General features: G+C 33.3%; 2 protein-coding genes and 1 pseudogene across 3 annotated transcripts; 2 read left to right on the plus strand and 1 right to left on the minus strand.

The window, feature by feature from the left end:
• Window positions 1-962: 962 nt before the first annotated feature.
• LOC104706536 (protein ADP-ribosyltransferase PARP3-like) lies at window positions 963-5,052 on the plus strand. The gene is made up of 15 exons (XM_010422736.3): window positions 963-1,216; window positions 1,320-1,561; window positions 1,644-1,842; window positions 1,932-2,045; window positions 2,136-2,263; window positions 2,352-2,526; window positions 2,609-2,980; window positions 3,066-3,193; window positions 3,279-3,355; window positions 3,445-3,605; window positions 3,691-3,900; window positions 3,986-4,088; window positions 4,173-4,255; window positions 4,338-4,664; window positions 4,759-5,052. Exons 1-15 carry the CDS (start codon window positions 1,163-1,165, stop codon window positions 4,831-4,833), a joined length of 2,448 nt encoding a protein of 815 aa, XP_010421038.1. The 5' UTR covers window positions 963-1,162; the 3' UTR covers window positions 4,834-5,052.
• Window positions 5,053-10,855: 5,803 nt separating this feature from the next.
• On the minus strand, window positions 10,856-16,435 carry LOC104706537 (uncharacterized). The gene is made up of 17 exons (XM_010422737.3): window positions 16,084-16,435; window positions 15,511-15,647; window positions 14,986-15,030; window positions 14,719-14,759; window positions 14,493-14,574; window positions 14,266-14,310; window positions 14,019-14,075; window positions 13,602-13,661; window positions 13,378-13,505; window positions 13,046-13,298; window positions 12,838-12,904; window positions 12,656-12,726; window positions 12,477-12,566; window positions 11,898-12,006; window positions 11,546-11,637; window positions 11,345-11,450; window positions 10,856-11,122 (listed from the first exon to the last, which is right to left on the minus strand). Exons 2-17 carry the CDS (start codon window positions 15,631-15,633, stop codon window positions 11,010-11,012), a joined length of 1,482 nt encoding a protein of 493 aa, XP_010421039.1. The 5' UTR covers window positions 15,634-15,647; window positions 16,084-16,435; the 3' UTR covers window positions 10,856-11,009.
• Window positions 16,436-19,857: 3,422 nt separating this feature from the next.
• Window positions 19,858-23,659, plus strand: LOC104706538 (fatty acyl-CoA reductase 1-like; annotated as a pseudogene). The gene is made up of 10 exons (XR_015564500.1): window positions 19,858-20,145; window positions 21,041-21,144; window positions 21,256-21,461; window positions 21,565-21,665; window positions 21,746-21,932; window positions 22,021-22,182; window positions 22,280-22,361; window positions 22,534-22,803; window positions 22,983-23,110; window positions 23,303-23,659. The product of XR_015564500.1 is annotated as a fatty acyl-CoA reductase 1-like (transcript).
• The last annotated feature ends 179 nt before the right edge of the window (window positions 23,660-23,838 follow it).

Consider the following 23,838-nt stretch of genomic DNA (forward strand, 5'->3'; position numbering starts at 1 on the left):
GTGCAGCTGTATATTATCCATATTGTTACTTTTCTTTTTGGTTCTTACTTTCTATTTTTCTTGCAATTTTCATATTGCAAGCACAACTCAGAAGGAGAATTGTTTAGCTGTCGCAATTGGAGATGTAGTTAAACATTTTTGTTTTTTTGTTCATTGAGATGAAATTGAGACTGTTGTAAATAACCTCTTCTTTTAGTTTTTTCGTAAAATAACATTTACTTTTGCCAACTCATTGACCAACTGAAATTTGGAGTTAAACTAATTATAGGATAAGGCCTCTTTACATAAGAGAAACTTAAATTTATAATAATGTCATTTTGATTAGGTTTGAACAATCAAGAAGGAATCCAAAATGTATTAAACTTTCTAATTTTGTGTAAAATGCTGTCATCCATAAGTTCTAGTCTCCTTAGGTTCAAGACTAGCACATCAACGCATATTTTTGTGAAAAAATGAAATTTCATCCGGTTTCCCCACCAAGAATCGAACCCGGAGAGTAAGATACTCCTTCCTAAGGGGACCTTGGTAAACGCAAGACGAAACATTGGATTGGTTTCCCAATCTTTGTTGGTTCAAAAAAGATTTCTTCGGGTTTGTTTCGAGTTAATTGACCGGTACGGTTGATTTGAATTGAAACAACGATACACGGTCTTTTGGTTTGGTAATTTTCCGGTTTAAAGTATTTGGATAAGAAAAGAAACTGAAACTGAATTGAATCCCAACCAAATTTAAACCGAATTGAACTACAGAAGATGACGCTAATTTTATAATGGGATCACCATAGAGGCAATGACACGACACAGATAAAAAGATCGAAGATGGCAACATGCAGAGACTATAAAGAGATAAAAACAAAGATATAACTTGAGACCAAAACCACCTGTCCACATAAAGAGACCTGTTTTCAACACGTGGCTAATCCCTACATGTTTGAGAACACTTGTTAGTCTTCCGGAGAAGACAGAGTAGCATTTTCATTGCACCGTTCGTACAAAGGACCTTTCATCTTTCTATATTATCTTTTTTAGCAATCTGAATAACAAAATAGTCAATGTACAAAATCCCCACAAAAAGAGGGATTCTCTGAAAACACTCGAAAACAAAACTTAAAAAGATCTTTTGGTTTACTTTAGAAGTCAAGACAGTTCAAAGATTTGGCTCGATGAAGGTTCACGAGACAAGATCTCACGCTCACATGTCTGGGGACGATCAGAAGGTATGTTTCTAGTTTCTACTACATCAATTGATCTTGTTAAAAATTTGTGTTAGTGAATGTGTCTTTTTAATTTTGATTGGTTTCTTTTGTATAATTTCTTCAGAAGGGAAACTTGCGGAAGCATAAAGCAGAAGGGAAGCTTCCAGAAGGTGAGCAGTCTCAAAAGAAAGCAAAGCCGGAAAGTGATAATGGCCGTTCTGTCAACGGCGCCGGGGATGTTGCTTCAGAGTACAATGAGTTTTGCAAAGCGGTTGAGGAGAATCTGTCCGCTGATCAGATTAAAGAAGTTCTTGAAAGCAACGGTCAGGACTGTTCTGCTCCTGAAGAGACTTTGCTAGCTCAATGGTCAGTCTCATAGATCGTTTGTACAACATCTTTATTTGTAGAGATTTTCATATTTACATGCTAGCTTTGTTTCATTGAGCAGCCAAGATTTGCTGTTCTATGGGGCGTTAGGTAAATGCCCTTTATGCGGAGGAAGTTTGATTTGTGACAAGGAGAAGAGATTTATCTGTGGAGGTGAGATTAGTGAGTGGTGCAGTTGCGTGTTCAGCACAAAAAATCCTCCGAGAAAAGAGGAGCCAGTTAAAATCCCTGACTCCGTCATGAACTCTGCTATATCTGACGTGAGTGTTCCAAAATTAATCAGTCATGTTTTGTTTTTCTGTTTTTCGATGTCGTTCACTTGAGTTATGTCATTTTGTTTCTGATGTAGTTGATCAAGAAACACCAGGACCCTAAAAGTCGACCTAAAAGGGAGTTAGGCTCTGCTGATAAACCCTTTGCTGGAATGATGATCTCGCTCATGGGACGTCTCACGAGAACACATGTAACGTAGCCTGACTCTTTTTTGTTGGGATCTTTGATGTGATTCCTTGGTTTACGAGCTAAAGAGTGGTTTCCCTCTCTGTTATTGCAGCAATATTGGAAGAAAAAGATCGAGAGAAACGGTGGGAAAGTCTCCAATACTGTTCAAGGCGTAACGTGTTTAGTAGTTTCTCCTGCTGAAAGAGAACGAGGTGGTACTTCAAAGATGGTGGAGGCAATGTAAGGGTGTAGTGGTTTCTACCAAATTTTGTATGTTTCCGTTTATTTTTCAAATCGTTCACTCAGGTGTTGTTTCTTGTGCCTTAAGGGAACAAGGCCTACCGGTTGTGAGTGAAGCATGGCTGATCGATAGCGTGGAGAAGCATGAAGCACAACCACTCGAAGCTTATGATGTGGTCAGTGATCTTTCAGTGGAAGGGAAAGGTATTCCATGGGATAAGCAAGATCCTAGCGAGGAGGCAATTGAATCCTTATCGGCTGAGGTATATAGATTAGCCCATCTAGGTGATGCTTAGCTTCAAATGGGTGACTTCAAGAATCTGATTTGTTTTTTGATATTTTCAGCTCAAAATGTATGGGAAAAGAGGAGTCTACATGGACACGAAACTTGAGGAGAGAGGAGGAAAGATTTTCGAGAAAGATGGACTCTTGTATAACTGCGCCTTCTCGATATGCGACTTGGGGAAAGGGCGTAATGAGTACTGTATTATGCAGATGATCACGGTGCCAGAGAGTAACCTGAATATGTACTTCAAGAGAGGAAAAGTAGGAGATGACCCTAACGCGGAAGAGAGGCTCGAGGAGTGGGAGGATGAGGAAGCTGCTATCAAAGACTTTGCAAGGCTCTTTGAGGAGATAACAGGGAATGAATTCGAGCCATGGGAACGTGAGAAGAAGATTCAGAAGAAGCCTCATAAGTTTTTCCCTATTGATATGGTCTAACCATTGTACCTTGCGCCTCAAGCACCTCTTTTTGTTGCTTGATGTATTGGGTTTTGATATTGTTCTGTGTATTCCGCAGGATGATGGGATTGAAGTGAGAAGTGGGGCCCTTGGACTAAGGCAGCTTGGTGTTGCTTCTGCTCATTGCAAGCTGGACTCGTTTGTTGCGAACTTCATTAAAGTTCTGTGTGGTCAAGAGATTTACAAGTACCAATTCTTGACACACATTCATTATTTTTATCAAGAACTCTTCTCTGATTGTCAATGTTGTGATCTTTTTTGTTCTTTACAGATATGCCTTGATGGAGCTTGGGTTGGATCCGCCTGATCTTCCTATGGGAATGCTAACTGAGATTCATTTGAAACGATGTAAGCTCTAAAATCTTCATGTATCACTTCTTGCTGTTGTGAAGTTTCGGGTTGACCAGTGAGTTGCTTGTGGTTCTGTTTTGTTTCAGGTGAAGAGGTATTACTGGAGTTTGTGGAGAAGGTTAAGACAACAAAAGAGACGGGTCAGAAAGCTGAAGCAATGTGGGCAGACTTCAGCTCACGGTGGTTCTCTTTGATGCATACTACAAGGCCGATGCGATTGCACGATGTCCATGAGCTCGCAGACCATGTAAGTAAATTAGAGATCCACTCTTTGTTGTGATGTGTTGTATGTCAATACAGAGAATTTTCATATTGTTGGATCTATGCCACAGGCCGCGTCTGCTTTTGAGACGGTTAGGGACATAAACACAGCTTCTCGTTTGATAGGCGACATGCGAGGTGACACACTCGACGACCCGTTGTCTGACCGCTACAACAAACTTGGTTGCAAGATCTCTGTGGTAGACAAAGAGTCTGAAGATTACAAGATGATAGTAAAGTACCTAGAGACTACTTATGAGCCTGTGAAAGTCTCTGATGTTGTAAGCTTCCTCTCTTGGCACGCATTTTACGAACTTTCCAAATAATTTTACTGTAATGATGTGTTATGTTCTGGTGTTGTTTCAGGAGTATGGTGCGTCAGTGCAAAACATTTTTGCGGTGGAGTCGGCCGCAATTCCTTCATTAGATGATGTCAAGAAGTTACCGAACAAGGTCCTTTTATGGTGTGGTAAGGATTCAAAAATCCATGTTTACTATTCTCTCCTTTCTCGAATTTAGTCAGATTAGTTATTGTTTGTTTCCTTGCTCATAGGGTCTCGGAGCTCAAATTTATTGAGACATATCTACAAAGGGTTCTTACCTGCTGTCTGTTCTCTTCCAGTCCCCGGTTATATGGTAATTATAACTACTTTACGTCTGTCTTTTGCACCATCTATTTAGATCATAATAGTCTCATGTGCTGCTTTTTTGTCTACAGTTTGGGAGAGCGATAGTGTGTTCAGATGCAGCTGCAGAAGCAGCAAGGTATGGTTTCACGGCTGTGGATAGACCAGAAGGGTTCCTTGTATTGGCCGTAGCATCACTTGGCGAGGAAGTTACAGAATTTACAAATCCACCAGAGGACACAAAGACATTGGAAGAAAAGAAGAATGGTGTGAAAGGTTTAGGGAGGAAGAAGACTGAAGAATCAGAGCATTTCATGTGGAGAGATGACATAAAGGTTCCTTGCGGACGGTTGGTTCCATCGGAACACAAGGACAGCCCTCTCGAGTACAACGAGTATGCTGTGTATGATCCGAAACAGGTAAAACATGGCAAAAACTGAATCCGTATATACTTCTTTTGTTCAGTATACATGGCGGTTTTGTGTTTATTAGAATGTTGGTTTTGCTTGACAGACGAGTATAAGGTTCTTGGTGGAAGTGAAGTACGAAGAGAAAGGAACCGAGATAATCGATGTTGAACCAGAGTAGAATGTAGATACAGGGGTTGGTTTGATTTTTGCGGTGGGCGGCGGCGGGAAGCCATGAGAAGATATGGTTTTTTGGTGTTTCATGTTTTCTTATCTAGGTTGCAATATATGGTGAATGTAAAAGTGACTTCTTCTTTTTGGTTGTAAGGAAACTATCTTGACTATACGACTCTTGCTGTGAAAAGCTTTTAGCTGTGTACAATATAGATTTACACGGTAATCAGTACTCTCTACTGTTAAATGGTCTAAAACCGTAACTGCAGTTTTCACGTTCGTTAATGAGTTTATAATAGAATCAGTAGTTTTCAGACACGAGAGCAGTGTGTAAATAATCATACTTTTATTCCATATCAGTTTATTAGCAGCCACAATGACAACTGACCAAACGACATAGTAAGAAAGAAAATAGTTTATTAGCAGCCACAATGACAACTGACCAAACGACACGGTAAGAAAGAAAAGAGTTACTGCCAATCGTTTTGACTATGGTATATCGGCTTCACAAAGAAAAGAAGCGTTTATATTATCTCTTTTTCTTTCTCTGGTCTCACCTCAAGATCTGTAGCTCAATTGTCTCAATAATGTTGACCAAATGGCCAACATATACGACAACAAGTTCAAATCAAAATTTAAGCTTTCCCATTGAATTCCTTATAAGTTTTAATTAAATTTAAAATTCAACAATTTAATCATATACATAAATTTATACTTTAAATTCACTGTTTACTATTAAATTATAACTGAAATTACATAAATTGTGAATTGATTATTATTTTTCTACGTTCATTTTCAATTAAACACACTATCAATTATAACTGTAACTCTTCTAATTAAATTATTTTGTAAATATAACTTCTATCATTTCAAATCCTATAAATAATCATTCTCATATACTCTTTCTAAATTATAATATTTTTTTTTGTTTTGTTTATGTTTTTGTATGGGTTGAAAACTTACTGTAAGTGTTTAATTATATATGTTTGTTGGATATATCTTATATTGTGTTTTCAATTTTATTTCTTTGTTTTATGTATTGCTCTACCTTCTTTGTTTTCTTATTATTTTTAAATTTAAATTATATATGTATAATAAAAATTGATGGGCTATACAAAAAAACTTATCATGCAGATTCAAAAAAATATTAAGTTTGATCATTGCACAATAAGATAATCAAGCTAAAATAATCATATATAGATATTTGAAAATTTTATTTTGTCAAAGCAATGAGAGTTTATTTGGATGTGGGTGCCTAAACTCGAGTACGACTGTTGTTATTTCGAATCAAGTCTTGCATTTCAGGAATATCTAAACACGAATCTGCCATTACATAGTGCTCCAGTCACAGAAAGGTTCAGCTTCGGGTTTCGTGGTCAGTCATTTTAACCTGATGATGTCAAACTGTGGGTTGAAATTGTAGTTTTTCGGTATGTGAATGAGTTGAATTTCTATAATGATAATCATTTTCACTTTCTCGGGCCTAGAAAGTGAAAATGATTATGATTATAGAAATTCAACTCATTCACATATCGAAAAACTACAATTTCAACCCACAGTTTGACATCATCAAGTTAAAATGACTGACCACGAAACCCGAAGCTGAACCTTTCTGTGACTGGAGCACTATGTAATGGCAGATTCGTGTTTAGATATTCTTGAAATGCAAGACTTGATTCAAAATAACAACAATCGTACTCAAGTTTAGGCACCCACATCCAAATAAACTTCCATTGTTTTGACAAAATGCTAGTGGAGAAAGCAATCATGCTATGAAGAAAGGATATTATCTTCACCAGCATTTCATCGGGGAAGTCACTGATTTTACTCATATGTAACATTTCCTTTTTTTTTAGGTAGAAAAGTAATGTTTTTTTGTCTCTCTACTATCTTTCTTTTATAGACAAATGAAGATGAATGTGAAGAGACATGCCATCAAGAGTCACAATTCATTTTAGTACTTTCGAGGAACCTTTGGGCTTCTCAAGGAAATGAATTTATTATATCAATCATTGAAGAAAGTGTTGGTCCATAATTGAGTTTCAGAGTCAAACGTTTAGGTCATGATGTTTCGGTTTGTGTTATTTCATTTAAGAGTCACTAAATATGTAGAGACACAAGTCATTGTGTTGTTGTGTCTATTTGTTAAAAAACATACCTAAAACTACGTAATAGCTATTTTAATTATCCAAGATACATAACAACAACGTAGATCTCTCTAGCTTCTTGTTCTTCACTTAGACAAATCTGAGAGTGAAACAAACACAAAGAGAAGCAGAGAGATAAGTCTAATGCTCAAATAAAGCTTTCAAATAAAATAAATATTAAATAATTCTTTATCAATAAACTTGATATTTTTTGTTTAAACCAACATATATTAATTTAATTTAAACTATGAAAATTTAGAAAGATATATATGAATAAATTAGAAAGGCAAGAAATAGAAAAGAAATATTATTTTTATATAAATAAAATAAAAATGGAAAAGAATGTTAAATATATATAATACTTTCTAAAATAAAATAAAGAATCAAACTCTTACAACACATAGGAGATATAACAACAATTGATATTGGTGGGAGATGAGGAGAGGATGATTACTTATAAGATAATAATCCAAATTAGATAATGGAGATGAATCTTAAAAAAAAAACAATGTAAAATATATTTAATGTAGTCTCTAAAATTAAAATTTAGCATTAAACTTTTACAATGATATTTCATCTGATTTTTTGTAAGCCATACAACAACAAAAAAAAATCAAAAACAAAAAATGATTTGAGGTATTGTGGAAGAGAATGAGATAATGTGAGAATGTGAGAGAATGATACAAATTGAAAACAAAGTTAAATACATATAATATTTTCTAAAATAAAATATAGAATCAAACTTTTACAACACATATCAGATATAACAACATTTGATATGAGTGAGACAGGAGGAGAGAACGATTAATTATAAGATGATAATACAAATTAGATAATGGAGAATATAATTTATTGTGTTTGAATAAAATTGAGTGATGAATATAATTAATACATAATTTATTTTATTTTCAGTTATAATTTCATTTATAATTTCAGTTATTTTAATAGGTGAGTTAAATGTATTTTGTTAATTGGGTTTTATATATTGTTTGAAGCAATTAAAAAATTAGAAAGCAAATAAATAAAAAGAAAGAAAATTAGAAAGCATCAAATGAAAATAGACTAATAAAGAGAGAGTGAAACCTTACTTTTATGTACTTTTATTTTAATATCATTATAGTTGAATATCTATAATGATAATCACTTTCTTACATATTTGTAAAAGTATGCAATGTTTTAATGAAATAAACTATTGTAATACAATTATTAAATTAATTTTCCTTAATTCTCTCTTACTTCCAAAAAAAGTTTAATATATTTTTTAGTATATTCATGGGGTATTTTCAAAAATACCCCTTTTTCTATGTCCTTTTTTAAAAGTACCCCTCCATGTTGACCATTTTTAAAACTACCCCTCTTTATGTACAAAATGACCAAATTATCCTTTTTTTGAATGATAACAAGAATGTTTAGTCACCAAAATAAAAAAAAAATTCCCGCCAAAAATAAAAATAATTTCCCGCCAAAAATTATTTTTTTCCCCATCAAAAATATGTTTTCATGCCAAAAAAATTTTTCCGCCAAAATTTTTAAAATTTATACCTTTTAAAAACCATGTAAACGCTTTTAAAAACCTAGTAAAATTGTTTACAAGGTGTTTAAAAACCTAGTTTAATCGTTTATAAGGTGTTTAAAAACCTTTTAAAAACCTTATAAAAACCTTGTAAAAGCGTTTACAAGGTGTTTAAAAACCTTTTTAAAAATATTTTGAAAATCTTTTAAAAACCTTATAAAAAACCTTGTAAAAGCGTTTAAAAGGGGTTTAAAAAATCTTATAAAAACCTTGTAAAAGCGTTTAAAAGGTGTTTAAAAAACCTTTTAAAACTCTTTTAAAAAACTTGTACAAGCGTTTACAAGGTGTTTATAAGGTTTCTAACTTATAAAACCTTTTAAAAACCTTGTTTTTTGGCGGGAAATTTTTTTTGTCTAAAATATTTATCAAAAATTTTTTGACGGGAAAGTTTTTCGAAAATTTTTTAGCGGGAAAATATGTCGGAAATTATTTTGGCGGGAAAATTTTGTTTTTCTTTTTATCAAATAAATTATTTTTCATCTAAGGGTAAAATGGTCATTAAAAATTAAAGGAGGGCAAAAATAAAAATGGCAAAAAAAGAGGGTATTTTTGAAAAATGGTATATCAAAAAGGGTATTTTTAACAAATTCTCTATATTCATCATTATATTTAGTTCTTGTGATTCAACATATAATTATATAAAGATCATTATTATGATTATTTAATTCAAGTTTTGTAATTTAATGATTTTTCTAAATAAAAGAAGATTTGATATTCGATTTCCAATCCCGTTGTACTACAAAGAGAAAATAATTAGAATTAAACCTATCAATATAATTTAAATTTAGTAGAATATAAAAGAAATTAAAGATAAAATTAATCTTTGGAATTTTTTTCAAGCTTTTGACTGCACTTCATATGATTTTATTGGGAATATATTTAATTTATATAAACAACTTAAACTGAATTTAGATTTTAGTTATTTAACTCTTTAGTTTATGTATTAGTTTATATAAACAACTTAAACTGAATTTTTGAATATTATAGTAAATATTCATTTTATTATTATGTACAATACAAAGTATTTTTTTACCTTGAATGGTCAAAAATACCAAATAAAACTCGGGGCATTTGGACAAATACCCTTTTTACTATACTTTTTTGCAAAATACCATTTTTTGTTGTCCATTTTCAATAGTACTCTTTTTAATATACAACATAACTAAATTATAACCCTAAACTTCAAATACTAAACTCTACCCCCTCAAACTATATTGGGAATTTGTTTTTAACAAATTCTCAAACTGTATTCTAAATATAAAATAGAGAATCCAAATCTAAAAAAATAAAATTCTAGAAGTTAATTTAACACATTATAATTGTGTGAAAGAGGGAAAAATGAAAATGACCAAAACAATTGGTATTTTTGAAAAGGGGTATCAACAAAATAGCATTTCTAACGTTTTCTCATAAATAGGCCTATTATGCAAACTGAACAATAAAAATAATAAATTCGAGAAATATGTATGTATAATTATATTGAAATACGTTATATAATTTGATATTGTAATGAAATTTATTTGTTATATAGAATTTCAAACCTCTTTTCTAAACTTTATTAAAAATACGCCTTTTAAAAACTTTATTAAAAATGCCACTAAAAACTGAAATATGTGTAATTTTAGAAAAATATACATAAACTACCTATATATATAATGTGTGTAAATTTTTATATATACTTTATAAATACCTTTTAAAAACCTTTCAAAACCTTATAAATATTTGGATATTTAAGTAGAAATATTTAGATATTTAAGTACCTCTAAGTAGTAGGTACTATCTAGAAATATCTTATAAATCTTATAAAACTTTATAATTTTGCATATTTAAAAATGAATATTTTTTAAAATAGATAGGTGAAAGAGACATATTTCTAAAAATATTCGCATACTTTATAATTATTAAATTTACATAATTATTCGCATATGCGCGGACTATTATCTATTGGTCTAAAACCGTAACTGTTTTCATGTTCGTTAAGAAGTTTATAATAGAATCAGTAGTTTTCAGACATGAGAGCAGTGTGTAAATAATCATACTTTTATTCCATATCAGTTTATTAGCAGCCACAATGACAAATGATCAAACAACACAGTAAGAAAGAAAACAGTTACTGCCAATCTTTTTTACTACGGTATATCGGCTTCACAAAGAAAAGAAGCGTTTATATTATCTCTTTTTCTTTCTCTGGTCTCTCCTCAAGATCTGTAGCTCAATTGTCTCAATAATGTTGACCAAATGGCCAACATATACGACAACAAGTTCAAATCAAAATTTAAGCTTTCCCATTGCATATCCAAGTTTCAAAATTTTGGGCGACTCAAAAAAAGTTTATTTAAAAAAAAAATATATAGAAAAGGTGAGGAGTTTGTTCGTTGCTTCTTTTGACTGTTACAATACAACATACATACGGATCCATCTGTCTGATCATCACCATCAAAACTTCACTTATGCGGACAACTTTTAAGGTAATTTGGTTGTCTCTGTGGATTCATAAGCAGCATCGGCTGAAGAAGTATCTATGTCGTTGAGACCCAACTCCTCGTTTTGATCCCATGACCTCTCGTACTCTTCATCTGTAGTTGAAACATAACAACACTTGTTATCCGAAATTCAAGTCCTGTGTCCTAAGTCACATTTGAGTCTTCATTTAAGTCTCAACTTCATTATTACGCAGTTTACAAAATTCATCAAAGGATAAAAAAAAAAAAAAAAAAACGGATACGTCTTTGACTATTTGTTTCCATCTTGTTCAGATTCAACCTAAGGCTGTGTAGTTAGGGAAACGAGCAACTTACATGTGAGCTGATGATCATCTTTGATATCATCTGTTACTGGTGCAACAAAGGAATTTGCTAATTCATCATCAAGAATCAAAGTCCATGGCTGTTCTAAGCTTAGGAGCTGCAAGAAAAGAAAACACACGTTCATTATTGCTGTTTTCTTCCACATGAAGAACACGACAAGGCTTATATACAGTATTTCGATAAAGTTGCTACCTTAGTGAGCCTGGCTCCAAATTCTCTCCACTTGTTCTTCTTACTCTCTTCCAGACTATCACCAAAAGTGAATCCGTGAACTCTCGCTAGGCCTGTAAGAATCCATACCACACTTCAGTCAGTAGCTAGCGAGGAGCTATAATCCATCATCGGTAATAACAAATCTCAAAACGCCTCCATTATCCAAACAACAAAAGCTTTGTACGGCAGAATATAGGATAATTGTATCAGCTACTTGGCATACTGATTTATGCCATGATTCAATATATATGTTCTAGAGTACTTAGATCACTTCAAACGATTATAACAAGGATAAAGGATATAATGTTGATATATTGAAGGGCATACTCACTTTCTCTGATCTGTGTGATCAACCCTTCCACTGTTGTTACCATACCACCAAGTGTACCACCAGCTAGCTCCAGATCAAGTTCTGGGATTATCACTCCTGCTGTGTCCGACTAGTACACACGATCAACAAAATTTTACATTAGTGACATATCAGAAGGTGTTGCTCTAAAAATATAATTTATCATAACCCACTTCCTAGCCTACGTAGTGGATCATAAGATTGTCAAGAATACTATTGCCATCATATGTGTTATATAGCCACACCAAAGGCCAAAAATATCAAACAAGCCTGTTTTACATCTGATCTCGAAGTTTTTACGCTTTCAACACCTGCCACTATCTAAATCTATTATTTTGTGCGAGGACATGAGAATATAATTTGGTAGTGAGCAAGATTTCAAACCTTTACCCAACTTAAGCTACATACATTCTGGAAGAGCATAAACTTAAAACAGTGACATTCTCAGCTACTTTATTATACATATTACATAGAATGATATGGGAAATCTCTCTAGATACGCCACTCATCCTAAATTTTCTAAGAGAACTGGTGCAAAACAAACTGAAGCGAAAAACTAACCTTGATAACATCTCGGCTAAGGTCAGTAATGTTCCTCACAGAGAGAGTAATTTTCTTTCCCTTATCAGGAATTGCACCACCAGGCTTCAACTGCTCACAATAACCCAAAATAGTTAGTAACCTAAACACCAGGCATATATCTGAAATTCTCTAACAAGATCAGACCAATGAAACCCCACCTCAGAATTACGATAGCCACAACTGTCGCATGTAGATGCCATGACAATAACTTCCTGAAAGTACGGGATTTCTATTTTCTGTTAAGTGGTAAACAGCATCTAGGAGTTCATCAACAAACACAAATACGGAAACTTGTTGCAGAAAACCAAGCAAAGGACGGATCTAAACTTTGAAAGGATACTAGTCACGAACATCCGTGTCTCACACGGCTCTGTACATGCTCCGCAAGTTGAAGGGAAAGTCATCACCTGTTAGAAAGATTGTAACGTTATATGAAATTATCTTATTACAAAGTTTTTTTCTCACAAATACAACTTTGGGCAATGATTATAGCCTTAAACAGAACATTCAACAAAAACTATGTCAAAAGTTACAGAGTCCGAAGTTACCTCTTCAGGCGCACTGTATCTGAACAAGTTGTCGGAAATACTAGTGCTATTACTCTGAGCAATTGCGCGATGACCAGCAGTTGCTCCGACTGTTCCATTAGGTACATAAGCTGTTTTAGCAGAAGGTGCGCCAAGGCTTCCTTCTGATTGTCCAGCCTGAGATGGGTTAGCGACATATCCAAGTGTTGCTTGTTGCTCCGGTGTTCGCTCATAGAATTTGATGGTTAAAGAGGGATCTGGTGATGGAGCATGTCTGTCATGTTGTAAACTTGTCATAAGCAAATAAAAGAAGCATATTCTTCTATTTATAGATCCAAATTGAATATCCTTACGGGTTCTCAATGAAACTGTTTCCAGCAGGATCATCCAAAATGAAAGTGAAGGGTGTTTCTGCTTTAGCACAAGCTCTTAGTTTGGACAAGAATTGGTCTATTGCTTCAGCAGTTTTAGGATCAACTTTCTGTGTCCAGCAAAATATATAGATTATCATTCTAGACTGAAAAATAATTTAACTGAGCAGAAGAACACTAATGTCAAGCTCACAGACAGAATTTACCTTGCGTTCTTCTTGAAGGGCACTCAGTTCATCGGCAGCCCGTGCTAATATCCCTTCCACCTGTAAATGAGATAAAAAAGGAAGCTGTTGACAAGGCACTAGGTAAAAGAAAAACTAACAAATTATAACGAAGCTGCATAGGACTATAAGACTCCACAAAGAAAGAGCTAACACCAGCAAGAGGTTTTCCCAGCTGCTAACACCGGGTTGATGCTAACACCGGGTTGAAGCTAACACATATGGGGCTCTCATGGCAATCTTGCCAATAATTATTTCCCAAGTGACAAGCTGATGGTTATATTGTCATTAATTGCACAACTAATTCTCATGAGTAGAAGAAGCGTTTTTTAGCTTGTTCTAAGAAACAAATACCCTGAAAACGTTCATAACAAGATGGTTAAGATTTTAAGGACTTACGGTAGACAAACTTCCACGTTGGGCCTCTGGTGGAATTTCAAAATCCAGTTCAGGAATCTGAAGTCATATAATCACAAACTACAGTCAGTCTTCAGCTTCAAATCAGTACAGTTTTCATAATATGCGAAGCAAACTAATTCATAGTTTTCAGGAATAAGCAGGAATCAGCTCAGGATTGCAAAACCAGAGTATTTTTTATTCCAAAGAAGCAATGACACGGCATGCTCAAACTTAGATGACCACTAACCTTAATAGTGGCTGATTCAGATTTCACAACTTGCCGGTCAAATATCTGCATATAGACAGAAAGAAGAAGGTCAAAATTAGCTTAAGGATTGAAAGACAATAAAAAAAAAAGATATTCTAATAAGCACGGAGGGCTGCATTCTACGTCATGGTAAGCATATCTCCACATCGCAAAAAAACAAAAATGAATGGAAAAGAACAGAAATTTAGATGATTTAATGGATCAACCTTCACATCACCAGCTAGAACCTCTAGATTATAACAGCATCCTCGGGGTTGAATCTCTCCCGCGAACTGAACTTCATTATTCCTACCAAACAGATCAGAATAAAATTAAAGGCTATATCTTTTCAATTGAGAAAAAACAGAAAATATCTAGTATTTTGTTTTCTAAATCAATGACCCTGCGTATATCAAATAATTAAAAGCATCTCAAAATCTTTAAAAGTTGTACCTTTCTCCGCAATGCGGACATTCAAATGCAGATATTAAGACCTGTAACCAGTAGTAAGTTAGCAGCAAGCTTGTAACCATACATAAGGTCGAGAAAGGCATAAATAACATGTCCAACCAAGGACCATGTTTATTTAAACCAAATAACATAACTTTGTGAGTTTCTGGCGCCCGAGAAAGTGGCCAATTAACAATGAGTAAAGTATGAAAAATCTGAGTATAGAAAATGGACAAAAGTTGGTACTCTTCAAAACAGGGTACACCATACCTTTCTGAAGTGAGGAATTAAGGTCAATAGAAATCTAGTTGTTCCCTGAAAAAGAAATAAGAAGCTATTTTACGCATGGACGAAGGATTAGGAGAAAGGCCAAGAAAATGTCATACAATGGAGTATAAACAAAAAGAGTATGGTAGCGGAAAGTTCACCATATACAGATTCCCCAAGTGCTTGCCACAAAACCACAAATATCAATAAATTTCACCTCAAATTTCTCAGTCCTAGCCAATAAGTTTTGTTTTTGTCCCCGCTACAGTTCATAACAATCTAAAGAACTATTGGATTGCAGAAAGAACTAATGATAATGCTAAAGTACATTAAAAATATGTGCATGTACACTACTGGAAACAAGCTGAAACCAAAGAACAAAGGCTAAAGAGAAACTAGTTGAAAAAAGTTGCAACCAGTATAACTCTGCCTATGACAAAGGATAAGGACTACACAACCAACATCAAGAATCCCAAAGAAACTATGGAAGTATGTCTGTGTGTGAGATAGAGAGAGAGGGAGAGATACATTTTCATTGCAGCGCATGCACATGCTCTCAACAACATAGAGGGGAGCACCGAAGGAGAGATCGGCAGAAACAGCTTCAACCACCGATCTAACATCAATTTGTTCATCACTTCCGCCGTCCATTACCTCCAAAGTTTCTACAAAACGATCCCAAAACCAAAAAAAAATCCGATTAAACCCCAAAGTCAGCGATTCCCAGACGACAAAGACCTCTAAACCGGTCAGCGAGCCACAAATCATTAGGAAACAAAAAGAATGCTAAAAGCATGAAACTTTATGCGTGCCCATCAACAGCTAATTCTAAAATTCATATCTGAATTGAAGTGGAAGTCATAACAAATTTTTGTTGATGATTATTTGCAATTTCCTGGAAAAAGCTTATGAAAACAAAAAGAGAAGTTCTTGAATTTATCCTAAAGGGAAAGTTGGGTTCCTGACCTAAACACCAAATTTGGTACTGGCAAGGTTCCGGTTATACATATAAAACCATAGTATACAAAAACAGAGATAAGAAAGGTCTTGAGACAGAAGAGAGATACGAAACAGAACAATGAAACAGAGAGAGCTTTGTACCTCGAGCAGGTATGGAACAGAACAGAATAGAGAAACAGAGAGCTCACGTCGCCGGGAGAGGAACGAGCTGAGCCAGAAAGAGTAGAAAACGCAGAGAGGCAATCTCGGCTCTGCTACTCTCAAGATTTTTAGGGTTTGTTTGTAAATTTGCACAACCTTATCGCCGTTCGTTTCTAACGACGCCGTTTAGATAGCCCTTTTTGGAATTTTTTTTTGGTTAAAAAAATAATAATTTTGGATGATCTGGATGACGATGAAAGATCATACATGTTATGGAAAGGTTGCATTGTAAAAGAAAACGAATCATTGTTAGATCAAACAAAGCCCAAATTTTATTGTAAGAAATAAAAATGAGACATACTTCATTTGGTGGGTGATTTAAAGTCAAACGAACTATCATATCAGACTATAAGATACATGTGTGATTTTAGTAAATACATGTCAATTTGGCAAATTGTAGTTGATTGTTCCATGTTAATGGACAGCTACACACTTTGATTAGTTAGTTTTTAACATTAACTTGTATATAGTAGCTGTTCTAAATAACAATGTTTTCACCCTTTCCTTATGATGTAGCACAGAGTGTAGTTTTGAGCCGGCCCTGCTGCTAAATGATGATAACAAGAAGGGAGAGTGAAAGACGACATAATAACGAAGTGTTTTTAAAATTGTATATAAGCCTCTGGTGTAATCTTCCAATCCAGTTTTAGGCCTCTGGTGTAATCTTCCAATCCAGTTTTAGGCCTCTGGTTAAGCAATTTAAAGGCATATCTCCAAAAACTAGTGCAATTTCCTGGAAAGGCATATATATCTCCACATTGTATTTATTATCTACAAATTAAACTCATAGCTATATCAGTCAAGTCACATCCTATATTGAAGTTTCATAGTTCATACAATGTGGCTGCGAGAATGTACTGGTGTATAATTGGTGTGGATTCAAAGTTCTAACTTTTAAGGGTGTCTCCCAAATTCAAACCCCACATTACACCCATACCTTAACTTACATGAAAATGCAAAAAATGCAGTGAACTAGACATCGTACATGTGCTCTACAGTTGTCAAAGGTTCAAGTATCTTTAATATCACACGGCTACACCCATATCATAGTATGTCCGTAAGTCAACTCCACCGGTGCCATACCTATCGAATGAAGAAATGTAATGCTTTTATATGTTATCACAAAGACCTGTAGTATTGTGGTTTTTATTAATGTGCTACGTACTATCCAAATTTAAATTTCACAAAAATGTTTCTAACAAAAAAATCTAATCTGTTATATGTTATGTACTGACAAAGATTTTAGTGGATGTTTTGTCATTGTTTTCCTATTAATTGGTTTTAAGAGATTTGTTTCCCATAGGCCATAACAGTGAGTTCATTTATGATTCCAGTTAATTGATTTGAAAATGCTTTAATAACTTATATATAACAACCAGTCGAGAGGATCGATCACTCACATGCAGGCCGTGCCTAACTTTATAATAGTCCAAGGCGATAACTGACTATGACCATTTAGACTTATTATAAAATGTGAATTTCCTATAATTATATGTTTAATATTGGCAAGAAATATATATATATATATATATATATATATATATATATATATATACCATCAATATCTTATTTCATATTGGCTATACATATTTAGGGGTAATAACGAAAAGTTTTACAACATAAAAATGAAGATAATTCTTGTAAATATCACTAAAATGAGTATTTTTAAAAAATATTATTATTAGTTTTATATTCCAAAAATATTTGTTTTCTTAAAAATATCACAAAATTAAAACTAAGTTTATCAACATTCAAAACTAAATTCTAAATTAAGGTTTTTGTGGTATATTATTTAATAGTGATATTTTTGCAAAAAAAATATATGTATATATATATATATATATTCATGTGTGGTATTTTGAGGAATTCCTCTAATCATGATAGAATAAATATTTTTAAAATTATCTATAATAATCCCAAAATATTAGATTTTATAATAATACCAAAATATTAAAGCAAATGAGTTAAGATATATATAAATGTTACTGGAAAATAGTCGAAGTTAGGAAATGAGAGAAAGTATTTAAAATTTGAAAGCATGAGCTACAAAAACACAACAAATAAACATATTAGCCCACATAATGATTTGTAGAAGAGTTTTCGTAGGATTCAAAACTAGGATAAAGGTTAAATACAATCTTTTTGACCAAATATAATTATATAGTTGAGGCCTCAAAATTATATGTACGACGGAGGCATCCATCTCAATTTCTTTTACAGTAGTAAGCACGACCCTACCCACATGGAACACACACACACTACTGGGTTTATCCTTTTATGAATGGAGCTGCGTGAGAAGAGCGGTCGATGTCTGGAACAACATGCATTTTCTATTTAAAATAATATAAATTAATGTGCATATTGTTGAGAACAAATTTAGATCCACACCTGCTTTTCATAAAACAGCAAACTCAAGGTGTTTTTAATTTTTTCGTCACTTAAACTGTACATCGATATTTAACAATTTGTATAGAAGGATCCAGGTTGTCAAGCCGTCGTCAAGACTAGTGTGGACCATCCAACCCCAACTATATGAAAATTTAATTAATTCGTGTATTATCAAATGGATGAAAGACATATTATCCATATAGATGAAAGTAAAATTATTTGTTCATTTTCGATTTTTCTATATTTTTTTATTTTTGGTAAAACACTTTCTATTTCTAATGTGAAAGAGAACGGCTCGCAGGTCGCAGCTCGAAATGCCAGACTCAATCTATGCAAAATGTCAAAGACACGCAACTTGTTTTTATATCTCTCTTCATATTGCCAACCATTTGAACCAATATTGTTATTAAATATTATATAAATACAAAAAAAAAAAACAAATCGTAGTGCTAATAATATCCCAAATGCTTGGAGCAACATGTAGTCTACGTTACTGAGCTAAAAATCCAAAGATCATGAATATATCAGCATATCATTGTAGAGCAAGTACAAAAATAGAGGTACATAAGAAACATACCGTTTTTAGTCTTTTTTTTTTTTTTTTTGACAAACTCCGTTTTTAGTCTCTATACCAAACTTTATTGACAAAGTACATCATAAACTATTAATTAGGAAGTACACCCATTATTGCAAACCCTTATAAATGGACGGCAATAAAAGAAAGAACAAATCACGGCATCTTCCAGCTTCCTAACTCCTAATTGTGTACTTATATGTTACGTGTCATAATACACGTTTGAGAAGATTAATCATTGGATAAACCTAAACGAAACCAATATTGCTCTCTTTAAAAAAAAACTAAAAAACATAGGGTTTAAATGTTCAAACCTCACTAAAAAAAAACATAATCTATACAAATAATTAATGTTAAAAAGAATTCTATTTACTAGTATAGAATCTTACGTTATTACGGATATGTTTCATGGTCGTGGAGGAAGTACCTTAACTATAATGAATTTTGATGAAGATAATTCGTTTATTTTCGTGGGAGTTTTATGTGTATTACCCAATATAAGTTAATGTACGTAATACTATAATACACTCATGATATATAAGTGGCTGGTTGACCGAAAAAAAAAACACATTAATTTGTTTAGTGAGATATATTAATTGTAGTTCCAATGTCATGATACAACTATGCTCATCACCAAAAGTAATAAATGATTTCAACTGGAAGTCTCAGATGATGGGCCGACAAGTAGTTACGCTTCTTGAATGGTGAGAGGTGATATTTATTTTTCTGGTAAACAGTATTTTACTTAATAAATTTCTCATTTGACATCTTCTGTAATCAATGTGGGTAGATGAAGTAATTATTGTAAATATGATGACCAACCATATGGATGATGGGATCTGATCTATGTTTGCGTGTCTATATATATAGTAACCTCAACTCCAAAGTAGCAAACCAAAAACAAACCTTGACTCCAAAGCCTTTACGTGAGACCGAATACAAACAAGTTTTAATCTGTGTTTCAATGGAATCCAATTGTGTTCAGTTTCTTGCAAACAAGACCATTCTCATCACTGGAGCTCCTGGTTTTCTTGCCAAAGGTACATACTTTCTACTGGTTTTAGCTATAAGATCTTTGTCATTATACACTAATGAAATAAAATATTCAGTAATCGATCGTACATATGATTCATATATATTATAATCTTCGTAGTTGTTATAGGTTCTTACGATATTTTTCTTCATCCGTGTTGAATTCGTTCTGATTGGGATCAATATAAAAAATTTGTTGATCTTATAACCCAAAGATATTTTGATTGGACGTTAATTATGCTTTCCTTGTCTAAATTGATAAGTACATGAGATTAGAAGCTAGTGATGAGTTTTGGAAAATTCACTGATGAATTATGAATATTTACTATTTATTATTGCCACACACAATAGATTTTTATGGCCCATACATGAAACATATATCTTCAATGAGTTCTATCTAGATTTTATTAGAGAAACATATATACTTGTCATATGATAGTTTATATTTGTTGCGATGTTAAAATATGCTTCATATAGATTGTGCCTTTCCAAAATATATAAAATTAATACTTAGACTTATATGTATTTTTTTTTCTTTTCTAAATCAAGTATCACTATGTAATAGTAATGATTATGATTTCACACATATAAGGAAACATTTAATACTTCTTTTCAAATTCATCTTTTATTTTTGCAATAGTTGCATATGCATTAATTTTTCCACCTAAACATTTCCCCCACAATTATGAACCAATTGTACTACAATTTATTCAAATATCCTCTACTTTTCACTTTTTATATTACATTTTATCTTTACCTTAGTTAATCTATGTTAACTAGATGTCCGGGTTCAAATACTCTTGGAAAAGCATAACTTCATCACATTCATATCTTAGTTTAACATTTTTTTTACAAAAGGTGTTAACTATAAAATTGTGCTCTTTTTCTTTTTTTTTTTCATAGTTCTGGTAGAGAAAATATTGAGGTTGCAACCAAATGTGAAGAAGATGTACCTTCTCTTGAGAGCTCGCGATACTAAATCAGCCATGCAACGCCTACATAGTGAGGTATGGTAAACATTTTAATTCCTCTAACTAAACAATCTTTACATAAACCACGGCATAAACATAGAGGCGATCGATCCATTAATCAACAATATATTTACAATGGTACAACAGGTCTTGGAGATAGACCTCTTTAGGGTGTTGAGGAACGATTTAGGTGAAGAAAGATTGAATGCCTTGGTGCGGGAAAAAATAGTGCCGGTTCCAGGTGATATATCGATCGATAATTTGGGGGTGAAAGACTCCGATCTTATACAACGTATGTGGAGTGAGATTGATACCATTATCAACATCGCAGCCACTACAAATTTCGATGAAAGGTACTACACGAAAATAATTAATTATATCTTTTATATTTTCCTTTGTATAATGAAATATTGAAGTTTAACCATTTTTTATTTACTGTTTCTGATTAACCAAAAGATATGATATTGGTCTTGGCATCAATACATTTGGAGCTCTTAATGTTCTCAACTTCGCCAAAAAGTGTGTTAAAGGGCAATTGCTTCTCCATGTCTCGACCGGTGAGTTCTAATGTTAATCTTACAAAAGCGACCATTTTATACGTACCGATCGAGGCTTACGTATAAATGTATTCTTTTAGCATATGTTTGCGGAGAAAAATCGGGTTTATTACCGGAGAAACCATTCAAGATGGGTGAGACTCTCAGCGGAAATGGCAAACTAGACATCAATATAGAACACGACCTAATGAAACAGAAACTGAAAGAGCTTCAAGATTGTTCTGAAGAAGAGATCTCGCAAACAATGAAAGATTTTGGAATGGCAAGGTAATTAGCAGCCTAGTCACATCGTATATGTTCTTAGACTTAACTTCCATCATCCGTTAATACTTGAATTAAAATGGTCTTAATATAGGGCAAGGCTTCATGGATGGCCAAATACATATGTATTCACGAAAGCAATGGGAGAGATGCTAATGGGATACTACAAAGAAACTTTGCCACTTGTTATCATACGTCCAACAATGATCACTAGTACTATTGCCGAACCATTCCCTGGTTGGATCGAAGGGTTGAAGTGAGTATTGGTTTATGTTATATCCTCGCTATATCTAATTTTTATCTCGTTCCCCAACTTTATCTTTAATTTACTTTTTTCTTCATTGTATATGCAGAACATTAGATAGTGTGATCGTTGCATATGGTAAAGGAAGGCTTAAATGTTTTCTTGCGGATTCAAACTCAGTCTTTGACCTTGTAAGTCCAATCAAAATCTTTGTATCACAAGTCAACACCTAATTCTATTTATAGTATATTAAAGAAATTAATAGCATGTGTTATAAAAAAAATTATAGCATGTTAAATAACACGTTACTTGTTTAAACTAGTTACATATGCGATTCCTTGACAATTATAATATCATTTGCAGATACCAGCAGACATGGTGGTAAATGCGATGGTTGCAGCCGCGACAGCTCATTCGGGAGATACCGGGGTTCAGGCAATATACCATGTTGGCTCTTCTTGTAAGAATCCTGTCACGTTTGGACAACTTCACGATCTCACGGCTCGTTACTTCAGTAAAAGTCCTCTGATTGGTCGGAACGGCTCACCAATCATAGTGACCAAAGGAACGATTTTGTCTACTATGGGTCAATTCAGCCTCTACATGACCCTTCGTTACAAGCTTCCTCTACAGGTACCTTAACATCAATCAACTCTATGATTTGTTTTTTGGAGTTTTCGAAAAAGGTCCATACCTTATCTTATATTTTCATTTCATTCGTCAAATTTTAAACTTGCAAAGAACCCAAAATTTGGTGAAAGATGTCTGCTAGTATAACCTCTGTTTCTCATTAGTTTAATTTTTCATTTCAGATATTTCGATTGATCAATATAATTTACCCATGGAGCCACGGAGACAACTACAATGACCTCAGCCGCAAAATTAAGCTAGCTATGCGACTAGTTGAGCTTTACCAACCTTACTTACTCTTCAAGGGCATGTATGTACCACTCATAAACTTCCACCAAACTTTGAACATTAATTAAGACAGTAACATCTTTTATCTCTAGGGATAGAGAGAACAAAACATTAAATGTTACTAGACATGAGCTCTTATCATACATTTAAGTCAGTCATCACAACTTAATTAAGTAAGTCATGACATAATATTTATATATTCTTGTTTGTGCAGATTTGATGATTTAAATACCGAAAGACTACGAATGAAAAAGTATGGAGAATATCAAAGAGTTCGATGGATCGTTTGAGTTCAATCCCAAGTCCATTGATTGGGACGAGTATATCACAAACACTCACATTCCTGGCCTCATCACTTATGTGCTTAAACAGTAAATTGTAGTAGTAATTTATTTAATATGTTTCAATACGAGTAATGTTGTATTGGAAATTATTGTAATGAGTGTGAATCTCGTGTGTAATAATATCATTATTTATATCCACATATGTTAAACAAAACGATTATGTCACTATAATCGAGTTCTACTTTCTGTAATTCATTCGAATATTAAATACGTCAAAGAATTATACAGTTTGTGTTGGATGAATGTAAGGGCATCTCTAAGCATGTTGAAACTACACCAATTTAGTGTAGGTTTAGCACCAAATGTATTTCTTCTCAAACCACAAAACAAAATATCATATTAAAAAAATAACATCATCTACTATTGTTTAAATCCGGATAACTACACCGATGACACTAGCACAAAC

This window comes from Camelina sativa, chromosome 8 (genome assembly GCF_030686135.1).
Source record: "Camelina sativa cultivar CO46 ecotype springtype chromosome 8, ASM3068613v1".
In the NCBI taxonomy this organism is placed as follows: Eukaryota; Viridiplantae; Streptophyta; class Magnoliopsida; order Brassicales; family Brassicaceae; genus Camelina; species Camelina sativa.

What these genes read in the sequence shown, in the direction of transcription:
- LOC104706536 (XM_010422736.3), top strand. Translation starts at nt 1,163, where the DNA reads ATGAAGGTTCACGAGACAAGATCTCACGCTCACATGTCTGGGGACGAT. An exon ending in TGAACTCTGCTATATCTGAC is followed by an intron (nt 1,843 to 1,931) that starts GTGAGTGTTCCA and finishes TTTCTGATGTAG; the next exon opens with TTGATCAAGAAACACCAGGA. An exon ending in TCCATGAGCTCGCAGACCAT is followed by an intron (nt 3,606 to 3,690) that starts GTAAGTAAATTA and finishes TCTATGCCACAG; the next exon opens with GCCGCGTCTGCTTTTGAGAC.
- LOC104706537 (XM_010422737.3), bottom strand. Translation starts at nt 15,633, where the DNA reads ATGGACGGCGGAAGTGATGAACAAATTGATGTTAGATCGGTGGTTGAA. An exon ending in TGTCCGCATTGCGGAGAAAG is followed by an intron (nt 14,575 to 14,718) that starts GTACAACTTTTA and finishes TCTGTTTGGTAG; the next exon opens with GAATAATGAAGTTCAGTTCG. An exon ending in GATCACACAGATCAGAGAAA is followed by an intron (nt 11,638 to 11,897) that starts GTGAGTATGCCC and finishes GGATTCTTACAG; the next exon opens with GCCTAGCGAGAGTTCACGGA.